The sequence below is a fragment of the Arachis hypogaea genome, chromosome 4 (genome assembly GCF_003086295.3).
Source record: "Arachis hypogaea cultivar Tifrunner chromosome 4, arahy.Tifrunner.gnm2.J5K5, whole genome shotgun sequence".
Classification (NCBI taxonomy): Eukaryota; Viridiplantae; Streptophyta; class Magnoliopsida; order Fabales; family Fabaceae; genus Arachis; species Arachis hypogaea.
The window spans coordinates 109237278-109255209 of NC_092039.1; the positions used below are offsets into that span (position 1 = coordinate 109237278).

At 30.0% G+C, this 17932-nt stretch overlaps 1 protein-coding gene and 2 long non-coding RNA genes across 5 annotated transcripts; 2 read left to right on the forward strand and 1 right to left on the reverse strand.

Moving 5' to 3' along the window:
• The first annotated feature begins 9008 nt into the window (after positions 1–9008).
• LOC140184345 (uncharacterized) lies at positions 9009–10736 on the forward strand. The gene is made up of 2 exons (XR_011880800.1): positions 9009–9230; positions 10451–10736. It is a non-coding gene; the product is annotated as an uncharacterized lncRNA (long non-coding RNA).
• Positions 10737–13198: 2462 nt separating this feature from the next.
• On the reverse strand, positions 13199–14032 carry LOC112797206 (uncharacterized). Its single transcript, XR_003199678.3, has 2 exons — positions 13834–14032; positions 13199–13721 (listed from the first exon to the last, which is right to left on the reverse strand). It is a non-coding gene; the product is annotated as an uncharacterized lncRNA (long non-coding RNA).
• Positions 14033–14424: 392 nt separating this feature from the next.
• LOC112797205 (transcription initiation factor TFIID subunit 13) lies at positions 14425–16924 on the forward strand. Of its 3 annotated transcripts, none has more exons than XM_025840024.3 (6): positions 14425–15039; positions 15363–15618; positions 15766–15803; positions 15904–15963; positions 16086–16160; positions 16504–16924. In XM_025840024.3, exons 2-6 carry the CDS (start codon positions 15516–15518, stop codon positions 16633–16635), a joined length of 408 nt encoding a protein of 135 aa, XP_025695809.1. In that variant the 5' UTR covers positions 14425–15039; positions 15363–15515; the 3' UTR covers positions 16636–16924. The 3 variants fall into 3 exon arrangements, with proteins under 3 accessions (XP_025695809.1, XP_025695810.1, XP_025695808.1); XM_025840025.3 differs by having other exon boundaries at positions 14432–15039; positions 15413–15618; XM_025840023.3 differs by having other exon boundaries at positions 14442–15039; positions 15370–15618.
• The last annotated feature ends 1008 nt before the right edge of the window (positions 16925–17932 follow it).

Here is a 17932-nt window from a genome sequence, read left to right on the forward strand (position 1 = left end):
TTATAAAAAATTAAATTAATAACTATGTTATTAGTTATTAATATATCAATATTGGTAATTAATAAATAAAAAATTATTTAATATTTTCATATTATTTATTTTTATATGTTTTGATATGTTTATACAATTTTTTTTGTTATTTTTATGTGCTATATATTTGCCCCCACGACCTAAAATTTCTAGATCCGTCATTGGAAGGCAATACCATCCGAACCCGCGGGTACCCATCTCGTCCCTACCCACTTTACCCGTCCCGCACCAGAGCAGGTTCTTGGGAGGGGCGGGTCGGGGTCGGGTTTAATTAATACCCGCCCCTACCCACCCCTATCCGCCCCGCTATATTTATAATATATATAATTTTAATATATAATATATGTAAAATAATTAGTAAATAATTAATAATATTGTATCATATTTAAATTTTTACTTTAATTTATGTTATGTATGTGATAATGGTTATATAAATTTTGAAATTTAATTTTATTCATTGGATTTTAATAATTATAGGGGCGGGACGAGTACTCGCAGGGGCGGGTTAGGGTTCAACGTTTTACTACCCGCGAATAGAAGCGGAGTGGGTTCTATGCGGGTTGTTGTACGGTGGAGCGGGATTGGATAGAACAAAAACCCGCCTCTACCCACTCTGTTGCCACCCCTATTGATAACTGAGAATCGTTAAATAATTTGACTAAATTTTTATTTAATTTTTAACTATTAATTTCACCTGAGTTTCCACCTATTATCTATGTATACTATTTATATAGTTAACATGTACTTAAAGTATATATATCAAGATTATTATTTTTTTTTAAAAAAGAAACCAGATAGAGTTTATAAATACAGAAAAAAAAACAATTTTTATGTTATTTCCAACATAACTATCAACAATATGAATTAATTTTCACATTATATTTTGGAGCAAAACAATCTAGCAACGTAATTCACCATAACTATTGCCTTATTCTGATTATTATTATTATTAATAGAATTTTTAAAATGTTTTATATTAATAAATACATAAAAAATTATTAAAAACTTAAATTTTATATATCTTTTATAAGAAATTCAATTAGGTTAGATCAAGTCATCAGACACAAAAAAGATCAAGTCATCAATAGAAGCAAGCTGCTTAATTGGAGCTTTTGCGGTTTTGCCCCATTGTTTGGGTTTAATAATAACATAATAGGCTGCTTAATTTGTGGGCATTAAATTAGGATATGGTTAAACAATTAGAGATAAATATTACGGATTCTTTCGTGAATTGGAGAAAGACGTGCATGCACGTGTTTTGTGTGTAACGTTTGCAATTTGCATTGTGTGATTGCCATCCAGTGTAGTGCACAGTGCAGTACATGGATACCACGACAGGGTATAAAATTTTAAAATATACATATAATGCCAAATTTTATAGCAATAGATATGTAAAATAAAAAATTAACTATTAGTTTATTCTCATATTTTTGTTCATTTTTATTATAAATATAAATTTAATTTTATTATATTATTTATAAAATTTAATTGTAAATTGGTAGCTAATTTTTATTTATTTACGTGACATAGTTGAAAATAGAATAAAGACTGTGATAGACTAAGTTCAACGGTTTATATTTGAGGGCCCTTCCTAGATGTTGTGCCTAAAATATATCGAAGGAAATTAATTAACATTTGACATTGACATCGTTATTGTCGTATATAATCATTATCATCTGTCTTAGTTATAAAAATATTATTTATATATTAAAATCTTTTATTAAAATTAATTATTATATATTTATGTATAAATATATTATTTAATTTATTTTTAATATATATATTTTATATTTATATTTGATTTTAATATATATTTAATATAATTATATGAGACTTGATGTGACAGATAAATAATATTTTATTATAGATTATATATTTATTTTTATTTCATACATTAAACTATCATATAATTTTTTGTTAAATAAAATATGATTATTATTATTATCATCTTGGTTAGAAGTTGGTATTGAAATAAGGAAACGATGAAAAACTATAAAAAAATGAAAAATATAACCAATAAAAAATAATAAAATAATAAAAAATAAATATAAATAAATAAAAAAAGAAAATAAATTTTTTTAATTGTTAAAAAAATTAAAAATATAAAATATAATTTTTTATTTTTTATTATTTTTTATATTTATTTTTAGATTTATTTATAAAATTAATAATAAAAAATTACACTTTATTTTTTTAATTATTAAAAAAAACTGAGAGCACAGGCTTATAATAAAAGTATAAAACTACGGAAGGCTTGTTGCAATCCACGATGCATCGAGTGATGAACGAACGCCAAACGTGAAGCACGTGGGGGATGCTGACTGTACATGAGACGATGTTGTTGAGCTTCCCAACGCACACGTTGCAACTCCTTTGTTTGTTTATTTCTAGTTCTAAGATAATAAGATTCTCATATTTGTGATTTTAGTGTCCCAATCCTATCATGTAAGCATTTGTATTTACTCTATTTTTTAAAGTAAAATTAAATTAATCTAATTTTTAGTATTTAACAAAAAAATTAAAAATATAAAAAAAATTTAGTAAAAAGAATATTTTATTATTCAAATATTTATTATAAATAATTTATATTTTTATTTATAATCATTTACTTTTTTAATAAACGGTTAGAATTTAATCTAATCAAAAATCTATATTAATCACCTACAATATTTATTATAAATATTTATCTTATTACATTTTTTTAAATATTTTTAAATTATTTTATATTATTATTCATACTTTTATATACACCCACACTCTTTTAGATTATTCTGTGACCTTTCACAGTTTTCTAGAATATTCTAGAACATTTCGAAATTATCTAAAACATTCTCAAACACTCCAAAAAATTATACAAACACTGATAAATTTAACATTAAAAAATTTATCATGAGTAATCTCAATCCCTTTTGCTATTCCCTTAAGAGGTTCACCCTTAGTATTCACGGGTTTGAACCAGCCATTCTTTTCGGTGATTTTCAATCCAAGTCTCTTTGCTTCATCAGGCGTGATGAAGTTGTGTATAGCACTAGTGTCGATCATAGTCATGACGAATTTTTCATTGATAAAAAAGGCTTTGATATAGATCAAACATTTTTTTTTCTGCAGTGCTTGTCTCTTTGCCCTTCACAGCAATCATAAGTTGGATAATCCAACACACTCAGTTACTTGAGATTGAACCTCTCGTTTCTCGGCGATAGATGCTAGAGTCCCTAACTTGGGACGGTCCTTCATTTGGTGTGGTCTCTTGAACACGAAACATCCTCCTTTAGGCACGAAAACCTTCTTCTTTTTCTCGTACTCTTTTTTTTAAGAGTATTTCATTTCCTTTTTAGTTGAGAAACTCTTCCCCTTGTCTTCTCCATTTTTAGCAGAACTAGGTTTGGAAGAAGACTTGAGTTTAGAGTCTCCCCTATGATACTCAGTGAGTGATTCGGCCACCACGATGGCTTCATCGACATCCTTAACATCATTTCTTTGTAGTTCTTGCTTTGTCCAAGGTTGGAGTCCATCAATGAAGAAGAACAATGCATCCCCTAATGCTAAGTTGGGGATTTAAAGCGTGAGAGTAGTGAACTCTTTTACGTAGTCGCTAATCATACTCTTGTACTTCAATTCCCTCAATTTCTTCTTTACTTCATAAATCACATTCTCAAGGAACAGTTGTCTTTTCAACTCCTTTTGAAATCTTTTTATGTGACTATGTTGCAAGTATCCTTCTTTATATCTACGCATTTTCTCCTCCAGCACAAAGTAACATTATCAGAAAGGTAGAGAGTTGCAGTGCGTATCTTTATTGCTTCTTCAACTACTCCTTAACTTTCAAAGTACCTCTCCATTTGTCATGGGAATTTCTCCACCTCTCAAGCGTTCCTCATGTCCTTGAACTTCTTTGGCTTTGGGAGATCAATCTTTGTCGTCTCCCTTGTAATGGTTGGTCAAAAATTTTCCTCCTCGATCCATACTCGAACTTTCTCAAATAACTTCAAGAAAATCTCAAACTTCTCTTTGATTTAGAGCATGTTTTTTTGAAAGCATCTAATTCTCTTAACACGCAAGTTTCGAGGGTCTCTTTGTCATGTTCTATCCTTTGGAAGAACTCATCCATAGAGGGTAGAATATTCTCCAATATAAAAACTCTCTCTTCTAAGAAGTTAGAGTCCTTACCTCTAGACTCATTTGAAGAACGGGCCTTCTTGCCTTTTCATTGAGAAGGAATAATATCCCTTCCCCCTTTGAGATTCAACATGCTCCATAGTTACACTATAAGTCACATCCACAAATCACTTGTGCTTCTTCTCAAAACTTACTCTGATGCCAAATTACCATGGCCTTGGACACACTCCAATGCTACCGTGCTGACACTCGGACTTACTCAACCTCTTGAGTTAAGACCAAGTTAGCCTAATCCTCAATATTTAATAAGAAAGTTAAGAACACATGAGAAAGGAAGTTTGGTGGAAAGAACACTTTATAACTCAAGTGTTTGTTACAAATGACTCACACCCTTATTTATAGCCATTCACCTCCTTAATGGATTATTAGGATCAAATCTAATCGATAGTCTAGATTGATCATCTAGAACATTCACTACAATCCTACCACAATTTTCTAAATATTTCTATATTATTTCATAATACTATTCTAAGACCTTCTAGGACATTTTAGAACGTTCCAAAACTATCTAGAACATTCTTAAACACTCCAAAAAACTATACAAACACTATTAAATCTAACCTTCTAAAATTTACTGTGACATTAGGCAGCGTTTGTTTTTCAATACATGTCCATTAATAAATAGATACAGTGGTATATATTCATTATTTAGTTCGTTAGTCACAAATTTTACTAAATACGGTGATATATAAAAGCACATAAAATATATATTTTTAATTTTTTTAATTTAAAATTCTAAGACAATTTATAAGATAATTTTTTTTCAATTTTATCCCTTTATTTTCTTTAATTTTAAATTTTTCTTTTATCCTTTATCCTTCCATTGTCCTCTTTCTTAGATCAAATTTCTTCCAGGATACTTTCTTCCCTTTTTCTTTTTCTTTTCCCTTCTTTTATCCACCACCATCTCATACATTATATTATTTGTAAAGATGACACTATTTGTGAAAAAATTTTGGAACATTTGTATGCTGTTTTTTTAGATATCAGATACTGTCCATTGTGATATTTTTAATGCTTCATGGATTCACCGATTTTTATTTTTTGATAAAATCCTAATTTGCTATCTAGATGACCCATTTGTAAATTCTCAACTTTTGGGCTGAAGTTAGCATTAACAATAAAAATAATAGACCTGAATTCCTCCTAAAAAATTGTCAGATAGGTATTTAAAGCGTGAAATCCTTGGTGAAGGTACCTACCAAGTTGTATACAAAGTCATTGATACTCGCATATTTTTTTTTACTGTCTTCTATTATTTGATTCAGCTTTTGGACAAGTTTATTAAAATTTTTCAGTGAAAAGTATGATTTCTTATATGTTCAATTTTTTGGATAATGAAAATTGGATTTTCTTTTTTAGTTTATGCAAAAAGATTCACTGAAGTCAAACAAAAATATATATATGAATTTTGATTAATGTTTATTAGATTGATCAATTATACTTTAAAGAGCCTGTTAGATACTATATTGTCTTGTTTGATTGAATTTTTTAATTAGTTAAATGATTATAGAGAATTAATGGTGGTTATAGAGAAAAAGAGGCAATGGTGGTTTTTTTTATAGGGATAATATTGACATTTGTAATTTATTGTTTTGTTTAGTACATAATTATTAAAGAAAGTGAAAATTTTGTGTCTCATTGTATCTATGTTATTAATGTCTATGTTTTTATGTCTCTGTCTCAACCCATACATAAACAAAAAAGATACGACAGGAATTGAATCTATTTTTTTATTTGAGGAGGTAAAGTATGATTTTTTTTACTATACATTTTATTGGTGGGATTAAAAAAAATATTGAAAAGTTAGCGATTACACTTTATTCTCTCAATTAAAAAAAATTTGAGAAGATCTATTTTCGATAAGTGATTGAGAACAAGACATAAAAGATAAAGACACAAAAATTAGTGCTTTTATATTTTATTTGATGATAAATTAAAACAAATTATGAAAGTCCAATTTATTCTCATTTTTTTCATTCAAAAAATTTGGTAAGAAAAAATATAATAATAAAAGATATAATTATAGAAAATTAACAAGAATAATAAAAAAAATAAAAAATAAGTTATGTCTCTTGTTAGTATCTTTGTATCTTTCTTATCAGAATGGATACAAAGTACACTAATTCAATGTCTCTAAATACAATGTTTATGTCTATGTCTCATCTACAAAATACGATCTTGTGTCTCAGTGTCCCATTTCTGTAAACAAACGCAGCCTTAAGTAGTATTTGTTTTGAGGTACTGATCTGATACAGAGAGTGAAAAACTAAGATTCAGTATCATATTTATTGGATTAAGATTAGAATTAAAATTTCAATCCAAGGACTCAAAATTTTAGTTCCTTTAGTACTTATTCATTTTAGTTTCTGTATTTATTTTGAACCAAACAAAATACTGAAACATAATTCAGTCATGTACATCTTACACCAAATACAATACTGAGACTTAATTAAGTCTCTGTCTTTCAGTATCTGTCCCTCAGTTTCTATCTCTCAATTTTAGTCTCTCTTCCAAACAATATCATATAGTAAGTAGACCTTTTTATGCATTATCCTTTGTTTTAGGAAAAAGAGTAAACACCCAATTCAGTCATTGTTCATTCTAAAATAGGATAAGGAGATTTCTATCGAAAAAATAGACCATTCCAATTTCTGTCCATGTCTTCCGTAAGATATGGCGGTCCCTCCATCATCTCTACTTACTAAACTTAACGGAAAAGACCTATGTGGCACTTAATGTTGTTGATGTGGATGCTAAGTCATCATTAAGCGACATGTTGGCGAATGAGGAATGGTCAATAGTTGATTTGTCCTTTTATGGGCAATGATCAAGGGTCGATTTGTCCCTGTTTATCCATAAAAAACGTCGTCGTTTTATGTACTACACTGAATCAAAATTTATGTTATTTGGAGTGATTATTCACCTCAGTTAAAACCTCTCACTTCTCTCTCAAATCAAATACGAATTGTATGACACTACAAGAAAATGATTGAAAATCGTCAGATTTACCAGCGAAATTACTAAAAATATATGCCGGTAAATTTATTACCGTCAGATTTAGCAGTGGATAAATTCGAATGATAAAATCCTCACCGGCGGATTTTTTAGTTTGCCGCTAATTATTGGTGGATTTAGCGATGAATTTAAACCTCTGGTTAACAAATTTTTGGAGGTCGTTATCATCTTTTCAACAATAACTTTAGTCCTATAAATTTATTTTTCGCGCGTTCTTTACTGTCAAATTTATCTTCGGATAAATGTAAAGATAATATTATTTATTAATAATTAAATTAATTAATACTGACGAATTTAACCGACATTTAAATCTTGAGAGCCATGGTCATGTGGTGGATAATAAAGTGAAAGAGTTAGAAAAAAGGCTAACTAGATTAAAGAATAAGTAGAAGAAGTGTAAATTCAAAATCAGTAAAAATAGTTGCCTTAATTTTGAATGTTGTGTTTTTGCATTTTTTTTTAGAATTATAATTGCAAACTTGTTTAGAGTATCTGTGTAAAAAATTGATGACTGATTTATAGTATTTGGGAGTTGTTTTTGTTATAGGATGACATTGAGTTTTTAACACTTTTAAAGATAAATAAAAATAGATTATTATGATCAATGTTTAAAATTTCTTCCATAAAATAAAATAACCATTTGTGTAAAACAACAAAGCAGCACATTATTAATATATCTGTAACATATTTTGCCAGCTTCAAAAAAAGCATAGATGTTTATATATATTATATTAATAAGGATAATAAAAAAAATCCATCTTTGACAAATTAACACCTAATGATAATATAATATGGGTAATAACATGGTCCTAAGAAAAAAAAAATCAAAATATTTATCCTTAAATCAAAAGCATTATATTGTTGAGAGGTTTTAAATAAGCAAAATAAAAAGCCAAAACAACAAAATATATGACCTTAAGTCCTATAATTAATATCTACACTAACAAATTTAAGTTATCCAATATCAATTCTTCTTACGTGGCAAAAATCTTGGAGGTTTTAAATTTCAAGTGGACACAAATTAGAAAAATTTTGATGAGAGTCCCTGAACTTGCAATAACTATTGTCTCTGCTGATATTACACCATCTCTAATTGTTGAATTTGTTGTAACAATTGTTTGTTCATTCGTTATTCAATGAGTTTGGTGAGTCATGAGGCTTAAGCTATTTGATTTGGAAGAGGAGTGAAAGGTCTCAATTGAGATGAATCATCTCCAAATAACATAAATTTGGTTCAATGGAGCATGCGAAATAGCATCGTTCTTCGAGGATAAAGGAGGACAAATTGACATCTAACCATTATCCATAAAGGGGCAAATCAACCCCTGACCATTATCCATTCACCAATATGGCACTTAACGGTGACTCAGCATCCACATAAATGTTAAGTGGCACATAGGTTTTTCCTGTTAAGTTTGATGAGGAGAGATGATGGAAGAGCCGTCGTGACTCACAGCAGACAAGGACAGGGAACGAGAAAGGTTTATTTTTCGACAAAGATCCTCTTGTCCTATTTTAAAATGGACAAAAAACCAAGGTTCTCAAAATCGGACCGGACTGGTCGGTTCAACTGGTTTAACTGTGAATCGGCGATGCAAGCGATCCGATCCTCCTTTAATAACTGCTAGAGAGAGAACCGCTGAAAAATCGGTGAACCGGTCGAAAACTGACCGGTTGGGTCGGACCAGTGACCGGCCGGTTCCTCTAAACGATGCCATTTTTTATTTGTTTTAAGAAAATGAAACCCGATTACCCGACCCGACCCACTCGTGAAAACCCCCCTTCTTCCCCCGACCCCCATTCATTCATCTCAGTCTCACAGTGAACCCTAACCCTCTGAAGTCTGAAGCATTCCCAGCCCAGTAGCCCTCCATCCGTCGTCGCCGCGGTTCTCAGGTCGTCAGCGCCACTGCCGTCGCCTGGTCCTCAGAATCAGTAGCCCTCCATCGTCGCCTGGTTCCCAACCCAGTAGCCCTCCATCGTCTTCGCTAGCCTCTCGAACCCAGGTGAGTGACTCGTCGTCTTCATCTTCTTTGAACTTCTTCTTCAATTTTTGTTCCATAATATTAATTCTTCAATTCATCTTGGGTCTTGGGTCTTGGGTCTGCGTTCTTCGTTCTTCGCCTCTTCGGTCTTCTTCGGTCTTCAATTTCTGTTTGTTGTTTAGTATAAGAAAAAAATAATCTTAAAATTAAATTAATTCCAATTTCTATTTTATTGTATTCCAAATTCACCCTAGGAATTTTTTTTCCTCAGTTGATAGTTTGATACAGAAACATGAAGACGTTCTTAGTTTACTTGTTACGCGATTTTTGTTCAATTTATTGCTGTTTTAGTGTTTTGCACTTTTGCTGCTTTGTAATTGTTAATTTGTTACTCTGTTTTAATTTGTTACTTTTTAATTGTTAATTTGTTCCTCTGTTTTCTTAATGCTGAAAACTGAAAAGTAGAAACTTACTCTGTTTTGTAATATTGTTAAATGGCTGAATGCTGTAGACAGAATTGCTGATATGGTCTTGTGTTGTGGTTAACAACATGCTGTTAATTTTCATTGTGTTTGGCTCCTGCTTTAGGTTAAGAATGTGGTTAATTTTCATGCTGTTAATTTTCATTGTTAATATTCATTGTGTTGTGGGCTTGTGGCTGTGAATGTTTGAAGTTTTGTTACTCTGATGGTCCTTTTAATTTTGCTCTGGTTACTGATAGCTCTATTTAGTTTATGATTGTTCGGTTCTTCTTCTTACTTTTAATTTCTGAATTTTTTGTTCAAATAATGTTGCTAATGTTCTTCTTCTTCTTTCTTGCTAATGCTCTGTTTAATTTAGTGTTATCACTGTTGAGTCTGTTTCAGTATTTTGAATGTCTGATACTCTAATTTGTGATTTCTGAATCTGAAATTAATTAAATCATTGATTTTGTGTTGTTGAAATTGTTGATTAAAATAGATTTGTTATGCTGCTGCTGCCGTTTTTTAATTTTTAAGTATGATGATTCTGAATTTTTGTTGAAATAGTTATTAATTTCAGGGTTTGAGTAATTATTTGTTGCTAGTATTTAACTTTTGTTGTTGCTTTTTTTTCTGGCTCTGTTAAGTTCTGTTAAGTTGCTACATTCAAACTTGTGCATTGGCATGTTCATCTTCACTTTGCAATAATAAAAAGCTTCTCATTTGATGATCCATTAACTACCTCATTTTCTCATACCATTCCTTTTGTTATGGCTTTAGCTGAAGACGCTGTTGGATGAGGATACATTGATGCCTCATAAGACACCACCACCATCAACATATCCTTGTTACTTGAAGGTTTTTTTAGCACAATAGTTGAAATCACAACCATAATTACATAATATGTTTAAATAATTATCAAAAAAAAAAACTCACAAGAACATCTTGAGGTTTTGATGATTGATAAATCTTTATGTTGACATTTAATATTTGATATTTCTTTATACTATTTAACTTGATTTTGTATATTAATAAGATTATATGAATTTGATTGATGACATTTAATGTAGTTTTTTAAATTTAAAAACTATTTTAATATTTATATTATATTATAATTATATTTTAGGATGTTTATTTATAATTTATTTATTATTTTATTTTAAAACAGTTTTTTCGATTGAACCACTGGTTAGACCGGTTGGACCAGTAAACCAATAAACCAGTAACTAGAGTGGTTTGATGACCGGTCCAATTTTTCGAACCTTGCAAAAAACGAATTGGGTGTTTACTCTAGAGAAAAATATAGAGAAGATATCTGGTTAATTAAATCCGTCTCGGAAAGACGGAAATATTCCTAGTTCCTTAAATTGATCTCTAAAAAAATTAAATTAGTTATATTAGTCTTTAAAAAATAAAAAATAAATTAAATTGATATTTCTGTTAATTAGATGATGATGTGACGCATTAAATGTAATGACATAGTATATTAACATTACGTGTTACAAGATGATTAATTGACGTGTTATGTCGATGACACCTTATATATTCCGTATTAACTCACATAGTATAAATTTATTTAGACTCAAATTAATCCTTAAAAGTACAAATATAAATTATTTTCATTCTTAAAATTTTAAAAAGATTAATCAAAATAGTCCTTATATAAACCTCTCTTATTTTTTCATAATATTATATTTTTAATATTTTTAATCTTATTAGTTTTATCTTAGTAAATAAAATTCTCTTCACATAAAATAATAAAAATAATTAAATTACTACAAAGTTATTTTTTATTGTATTTTTTAATTTTATATTTTCAAATTTTAGTTTTTTAGTGAAATATTTTACTTAAATGATTTTATCAAACTATTATTAATTATATAATAAAAATTTTAACTTTTTAGATATCATTAATAAATATAGTAGTTATTTAATTTTTTTCAATTTTTTAAGTTTGTTATTTTTTAATTTATGTGATAGAACCCAATGATTCAAAAATCAATTTACAGAAAAATTACTCATTGAACCTTAATATCCTAATGTAGCTTTTTTTTTAATATTATTACTACTTAGTACTATTTCTCTTCATTTTCTTTCAATGGTCATATTTTTTCTTTTTCTTTCTAAAAATTAATTTTAAAAAAATTCTATACATAACTAAAATTTGAAAATATAAAATCTAAAAATTAAAATAAGAAAATATTTTTTAAAAAAATTTGATTATGTTTACTATTTTATGTGAAAAAATTTTATTTATTAAGGTATAAAAAGTGGGATTAAAATTAGTATGATTAAAAAATATTAAAAATTTAATATTATGAAAAAAATAAGAAAAATTTATACTAAGAATAATTTGATCAATTTTTAAAATTTTAAAAATAAAAATAATTTACATAAATATATTCAAAAACTAATTTAATTCTAAATAAAGTTATAACATGTCAGATAACACTTAATATGTCACGTATCACTAACATGACGCATCAACTAATCATTTTATGACATATAATACTTAACATGATATATTATCATCTAATTATTAAAAGATCATTTTAACTTACATTCTTTTTTTGAAAGACTAATATAACTAATTTAATCTTTCTAAAACTAATTTAAAAAATAATAATCTTTCAAAGACAAATTTAAGTATTAACCTAACAGAAATATTCCACTAGAAATCACATTCATATGACCATATTTGTAGCTAGCAATATTTGGAACTAATTAGCCATTCCTGATGAAACTGAATAAAAACATTCATTTGAAATATGAACAGAATGTCTAAAAATGTAATCTACAACAATGATTTTTTTATTATATTTTTTAGAATTTAATTTTGATATATTTTTAATATAAAATAATTTATACGAATATTTAATTACATAATATTATATTAATAAAATAATTATTTTTTATTTTGATTGTATAAATAATTATTTAAAAAAATAAATATAATTAAATCATTGTATAAAATATAAAACACCATTAATGTATTGGAATTAAAATATTATATAAAAAATATGCGTAAATTCTCATATATTTATAATAGGATAAGATACTAAATTGGTCTCCTATATTTGGGCGTAATTCTGTTTTAATTCTTAAGGTTTAAAGTGTCCTATTTGAATCTAAAAAAGTTTCATTTAATATCAATTTAGTCCTACAGTGAGGTCAAAGTTAAATAATTAACAGAATATCCTACATAACAACAGAAACAAAATCGATAATCTGGAGAACAAGTACAAGCTCCAGAGGTACAAAATCAACCGTTGATGCATCAATACGTTTATTTATCATTCTCTTTAGTTCTATAGAAAATATTTTATTTATATTATAAGAAAAATAATAAATAAATATATTAATATATTAACGGTTGATTTTGTATCTCTGAAGTTTGAATTTGTTCTCCAAATTATCAATTTTGTTCTTGTACTGTTGTTATGTAGGACATTTCATTAATTATTTAAGTTTGACCTTACTATGAGACTAAATTGATGCTAAATAAAATTTTTTTGGATTAAAACAGAATTACGTCCAAATATTAGTACTAATTTATAGTACTTTACCCTTTATAATATTAAGCACAAACATACAACCTACCGAGTCACCAAACAAAAATAGAAGAAAAAAAAACATACAACCTGCTGCATAACGCTTAAAAAACCCAAAAGCTTATGCTAGCCCTTGCTTAAATGTTCTATTATATCTTTGTACACAGATAAATGTTTTTTCAACATTTGTTACCTACTTTATTATCACTGAATTTTGATGTAATTTCTTAAAAGAGAATAATAAACACTATTTAAGTGACACAACTTGTATGCATAACAAGAACTCAGCGTTGGATGTGATGGTATTCAGATTGAATATTATTATTGTTGCCAAAACACTTGAAGAAAGGGTCACAAATCAAATGGAACCATCTCTGAATGCAACTGAAAATGGAAGAGATGCCCCAAAAACAATGGCAGCAGCAACATCCCTTCAAAAAAGGATCATCATAGGGGTTCTCTCCTACATCATAGTTATCATGCCCCATTCTTTGTAATCTCTGCAGATAGCCACATATGTTTGGTGAAATCAATAAAAGAGCTTATGTAGCAACAATCAGTATTCAAATTACAAAAGTTGTTGAAATTTGAAAAAAGTAAAAAGGAACTCACAGATTTGATGGCCTTTTCTTCCTTTCACTTGCCCAAGAAAAATTGAAGAGAGTTCGTAGTGGAAGAAAAAGGGAGATAGATTAAGACATGAGGATTTTGATTTGTCAAACAGGCATACAAATGGAAAATCACGTGTGGGTGTTTCATGCTTGACTAGATAAGCTTTGCTCTATAAGATGCATCTAGAAGTAGAGCAAGCATTTTTTTTTCTCTTTTCTCATATGTTGAAAAGAAGGGTCCATTCTTTTTTTTTTTTTTTGAAAGATTGTAATTGTGTAGTTCCTTATTGTTGTTCTTTCGTTTTTAAAAGTCTTTTGAACCAATTATTCTTTTTCTTTTGCCTTCAAAATGTGGTGAATGAGGATATGTAAAAGCTTTTGTTTTCTTTATATTGGAGGATCTGTAATTTTTTTTATTAAATGAAATAAACACTCTTCAATTCTAAACATGATAAATTAATCTGCACCACATTTATATCTATAATGTTTAAGGATTTTATCCACTTTTTCATCTAGCTAAGCCTTAAGTTTTTATTTTTGTCATACAAACACACACAGACCCACTCACACATAATAATAACATTGGACTAAGGCCTGGCATGTGATATGTAAAAATCTAAAAATGTGAAGAGAATGTTTGCTTTATAATTTTGGTCATAGAACTTGACTAGAAAGAAAAGCCCAACTCAGATCATTATCATCATCAACGCAATCGCACCCTTCTCTCCATGGATACCCATAATCCCACCAAGATTTCCCCTTTCCAGTTTCCACGCCACTCGATACGAGCATACGACGTCGTTTCTCTTCATCCCTGAACGTCTCCTTCCTCTCGTCACTCGCTCACTGAAGCTAGAGCTTTCTCACTCACTCACTGTGGCTCACTGGCTCTCGCACTCAAGCTCTCTCCCACTCTCGTCTCCGCTCTCTCTCACTGTCTCCAGTCTCGCACTCAGTCGCGCTCGCTCGCCTTCCCTGGGCTCGTCGTCGCCGGCGGCAGAACCAGCAGGTCCCGGGACTGGTCGTCATCATCGCTCTCTGTCTCATCATCGTCTCACACTCAGTCGCGCGCTTTCCTTGCGCTCATCGTCGGCGGCGGCAGAACCAGCAGGTCTCCGGGCTGGTCTTCTTGCTTCGAGTCTCGCCGTCAGCTTCCTCCCCGCCGCCGTCAGCTTCTTTCGCGCAACCACAAGCTGGTCCCCGATTGGTGAGTTCCAACACATTCCTATGATCTATCTTTTTCAGTTTTGTTGATGACAGTTGAATTTGTTGCTGAAAATATCACGGAACTAGTTTTTTTTTTTGGGCTGAAAATCATCACTGACATGATTTGTTACTGGTTATCATCACCGAACCTTGAATAATTTGTCGCTGAAAATATTAGCTAGTTTTTTTATTGCTGAAAATCATCAGTGAGATGAATTTGTTAATGATTATCATCATTTGTTGCTGTCTTGCTGAATAATCAATTAGTTAAGTTTTCTTGTTGCTAAAAATTATCCGACCTGAATTTGTTACCGATTATCATAGAAAACAGCTTGTGAATTGGAAAGGAAGAATCTGAATTCTCAAGAGTGCAGGATCTTCAGCGAAGTTACTCCAAAACTATCCACACCAAACGAGAATCTGAAGAAGAAATCCGAACTCATCGTCGTTCATTCCTTCTTCTTCTTGTGCGGAAGAATGAGCAGTTCCGGTGGTGGAAGCTCGTCGAAACCAAGAAGTGCTTCTTTTCAACCTTCCGAAACTTCTTCAAAGCGCAAAAGAGGAGTCTTCCAAAAAGAACGTTAGTAACCACTCCTATCCAACCTCCTGTTTTTTTTTTTTCGTTGCAATTTTCTGTTTCCCTTTTTCTTTTTAAGATGAAAAAGAAAAACGTTTCTTTTATGCATGTAACTGTCACTAATAATTTTCCTTATGCTTGCTAAAACAGTGCAGCACATGATGTACGGCTTTGGAGATGATCCAAATGTAAGTGCCCTAACCTTTTATTACATCTCTTAATTACTTTTTGGGATGTGAATGTTAATGGATACTAAACTTTGATCTCTTTTATGCTTCGCACAATTAGCCTCTTCCTGAAAGTGTGGCGCTTATGGAGGATATTGTTGTGGAATATGTCACGGAATTGGTAACCTAATTTATTTATTTTTTAAACCTAACTTTTTCATTGTTCTTGTTCAACTGAATTACAGTGTTGTGGATTAATTTGGACCTTTTATTTTTGTGCTTTGAAATTTTTTCCTTTGGAAGGTACATAAAGCTCAAGATATTGGATCACAGAGAGGGAAGCTATCTGTTGAGGATTTCCTTTATTTGATTCGCAAGGTACTTCTTTGTTCATAAAAGAATTTCACATGGAGTTGTCTTAATCTGGAGTTGATAATTGAGAGTAGTTAGATAACAATCTAGTTAAACATGTCAAATCATGTAACGGTCCCAATACCAAATCCACGTCTTTTACTACCAAGAAAATGCACTTATGATTTGCCTTTAACACCATTTTGTCTTCAATTGCTTTGAGGCATGATATAAAGAGCTGTACTGTCAAGAGGCTAATACTTCAGAATTTGTTGCAACTTTGCAACTTTCAAGTATCCATAAACATTGATCGAATTCATGATTGAACATTTTTGTTCAGGATTAATCCCAATTTCTTATACTGCTACAGGATTTGCCAAAACTTAATCGATGTACAGAATTGTTGTCCATGAATGAAGAGCTGAAACAGGCAAGGAAAGTCTTTGAATCAGATGAAGACAAACTGAGGAAGGTTTTTGAGGTAGATGAACCCGTTGAATGATGAATGAGGAAAAGGGCATTGAATTGCATCGTTACTGAATTCAGGATTACTGGAGTATGTCCTAACATGCCTCTATCAAATTTTTGGAATTTTGGAGTATGTCCTACATTTGAAAATAGCCAATGTGGATACTTGGATAGTTGAATTGTAACTTCCTAATATATTTGTTCTCCAATTTATTGTGTCCATGATCTTGTGATTATAAGTTTGAGTATTAGAAAACAATTTTTGACACATTAGGGTAACTTACCGAAATATAGGAGAAATTATTTGGTCTCTACCTTCTACAGTTATTATTTATTTCTTTTGAGAGTTATTTGGTCTCAGCAGGATAGTTTTTATCCTCCTTCTGTTGTACTCTTGATGTAGTAGTAGAATTGGGAATTGATCAGGGAATTTAAAAGGTTATCCAACATTAATCAAATTCAAATAAAGCTTTAAACAAAGTTAGTTTTCTGGTTGTGGCGAAGTAGTATTTCATTGTTTTCTCTTGGCAATTGGTATGACCATTGCTTCCATTTAAGCAAGCCCCTAGAAACTAAATGTTAATACTTGATCTTTAGTAGTAGGATCTAGGTATTTTTCCTTTTCTTTTTTTTGGATTATCACTCAGAATTTGGCTAGACTTGTATAAGCTTAGTGATTTTGAGCTTGGTGCAACTTTCAGAGTACTAGATAAATTAGGTATGTAATTCATTAGTATTGGTGACTATAATCGATTTGATCATAATAAAAATTCTGCCATAGTTTATAATGAAGATTAGATATAAGTCTCATTATACTCAGATTGAATCAAGATATATAGTAGTTTGTTTTTTTCCTTTGTGTGTTCTGTCCAAACTGGAATGAGAAAATGAAAAATCACCTATATAAGCCTATTCTACTACACTTATAACAAAAATGTAAAAAAAATATGAAACAACCTTGATTCAATTTTTCTTCTCAAGGACTAGTAAACTGTAAACTCATATTGTGTGTTAGTGGATATTTTATTCAATTCCCCTTCATTTAATGGATATTTTATTGGTCAACAACATCACTTTTTTGTATGATGGTTTTGAAAACCGAACTATTTAACCGAGAAATGGATGTCTATAGTTCGGTCTAATTGAAAAATCGCAATTACAAAAACTGCATGTGGACTGCTGAACTAGGACCTGGCCGGTTTAATAAAAATGATGCCATTTTGAAATTTAAAGAATCATGCGTGCCTCTCTTCACCCTTCAGTTCAAGCCTTAAGGTTTAGTGAACTGAACAAAGCTTCTCCCCCAAATTAAAAGGAAACTGAAAGAAACC

Coding starts and splice junctions, on each gene's coding strand:
- LOC112797205 (XM_025840024.3), top strand. CDS start 15,516: ATGAGCAGTTCCGGTGGTGGAAGCTCGTCGAAACCAAGAAGTGCTTCT. Junction 15,804..15,903: donor GCTTTGGAGATGATCCAAAT/GTAAGTGCCCTA, acceptor TCGCACAATTAG/CCTCTTCCTGAAAGTGTGGC. Junction 16,161..16,503: donor TCCTTTATTTGATTCGCAAG/GTACTTCTTTGT, acceptor ATACTGCTACAG/GATTTGCCAAAACTTAATCG.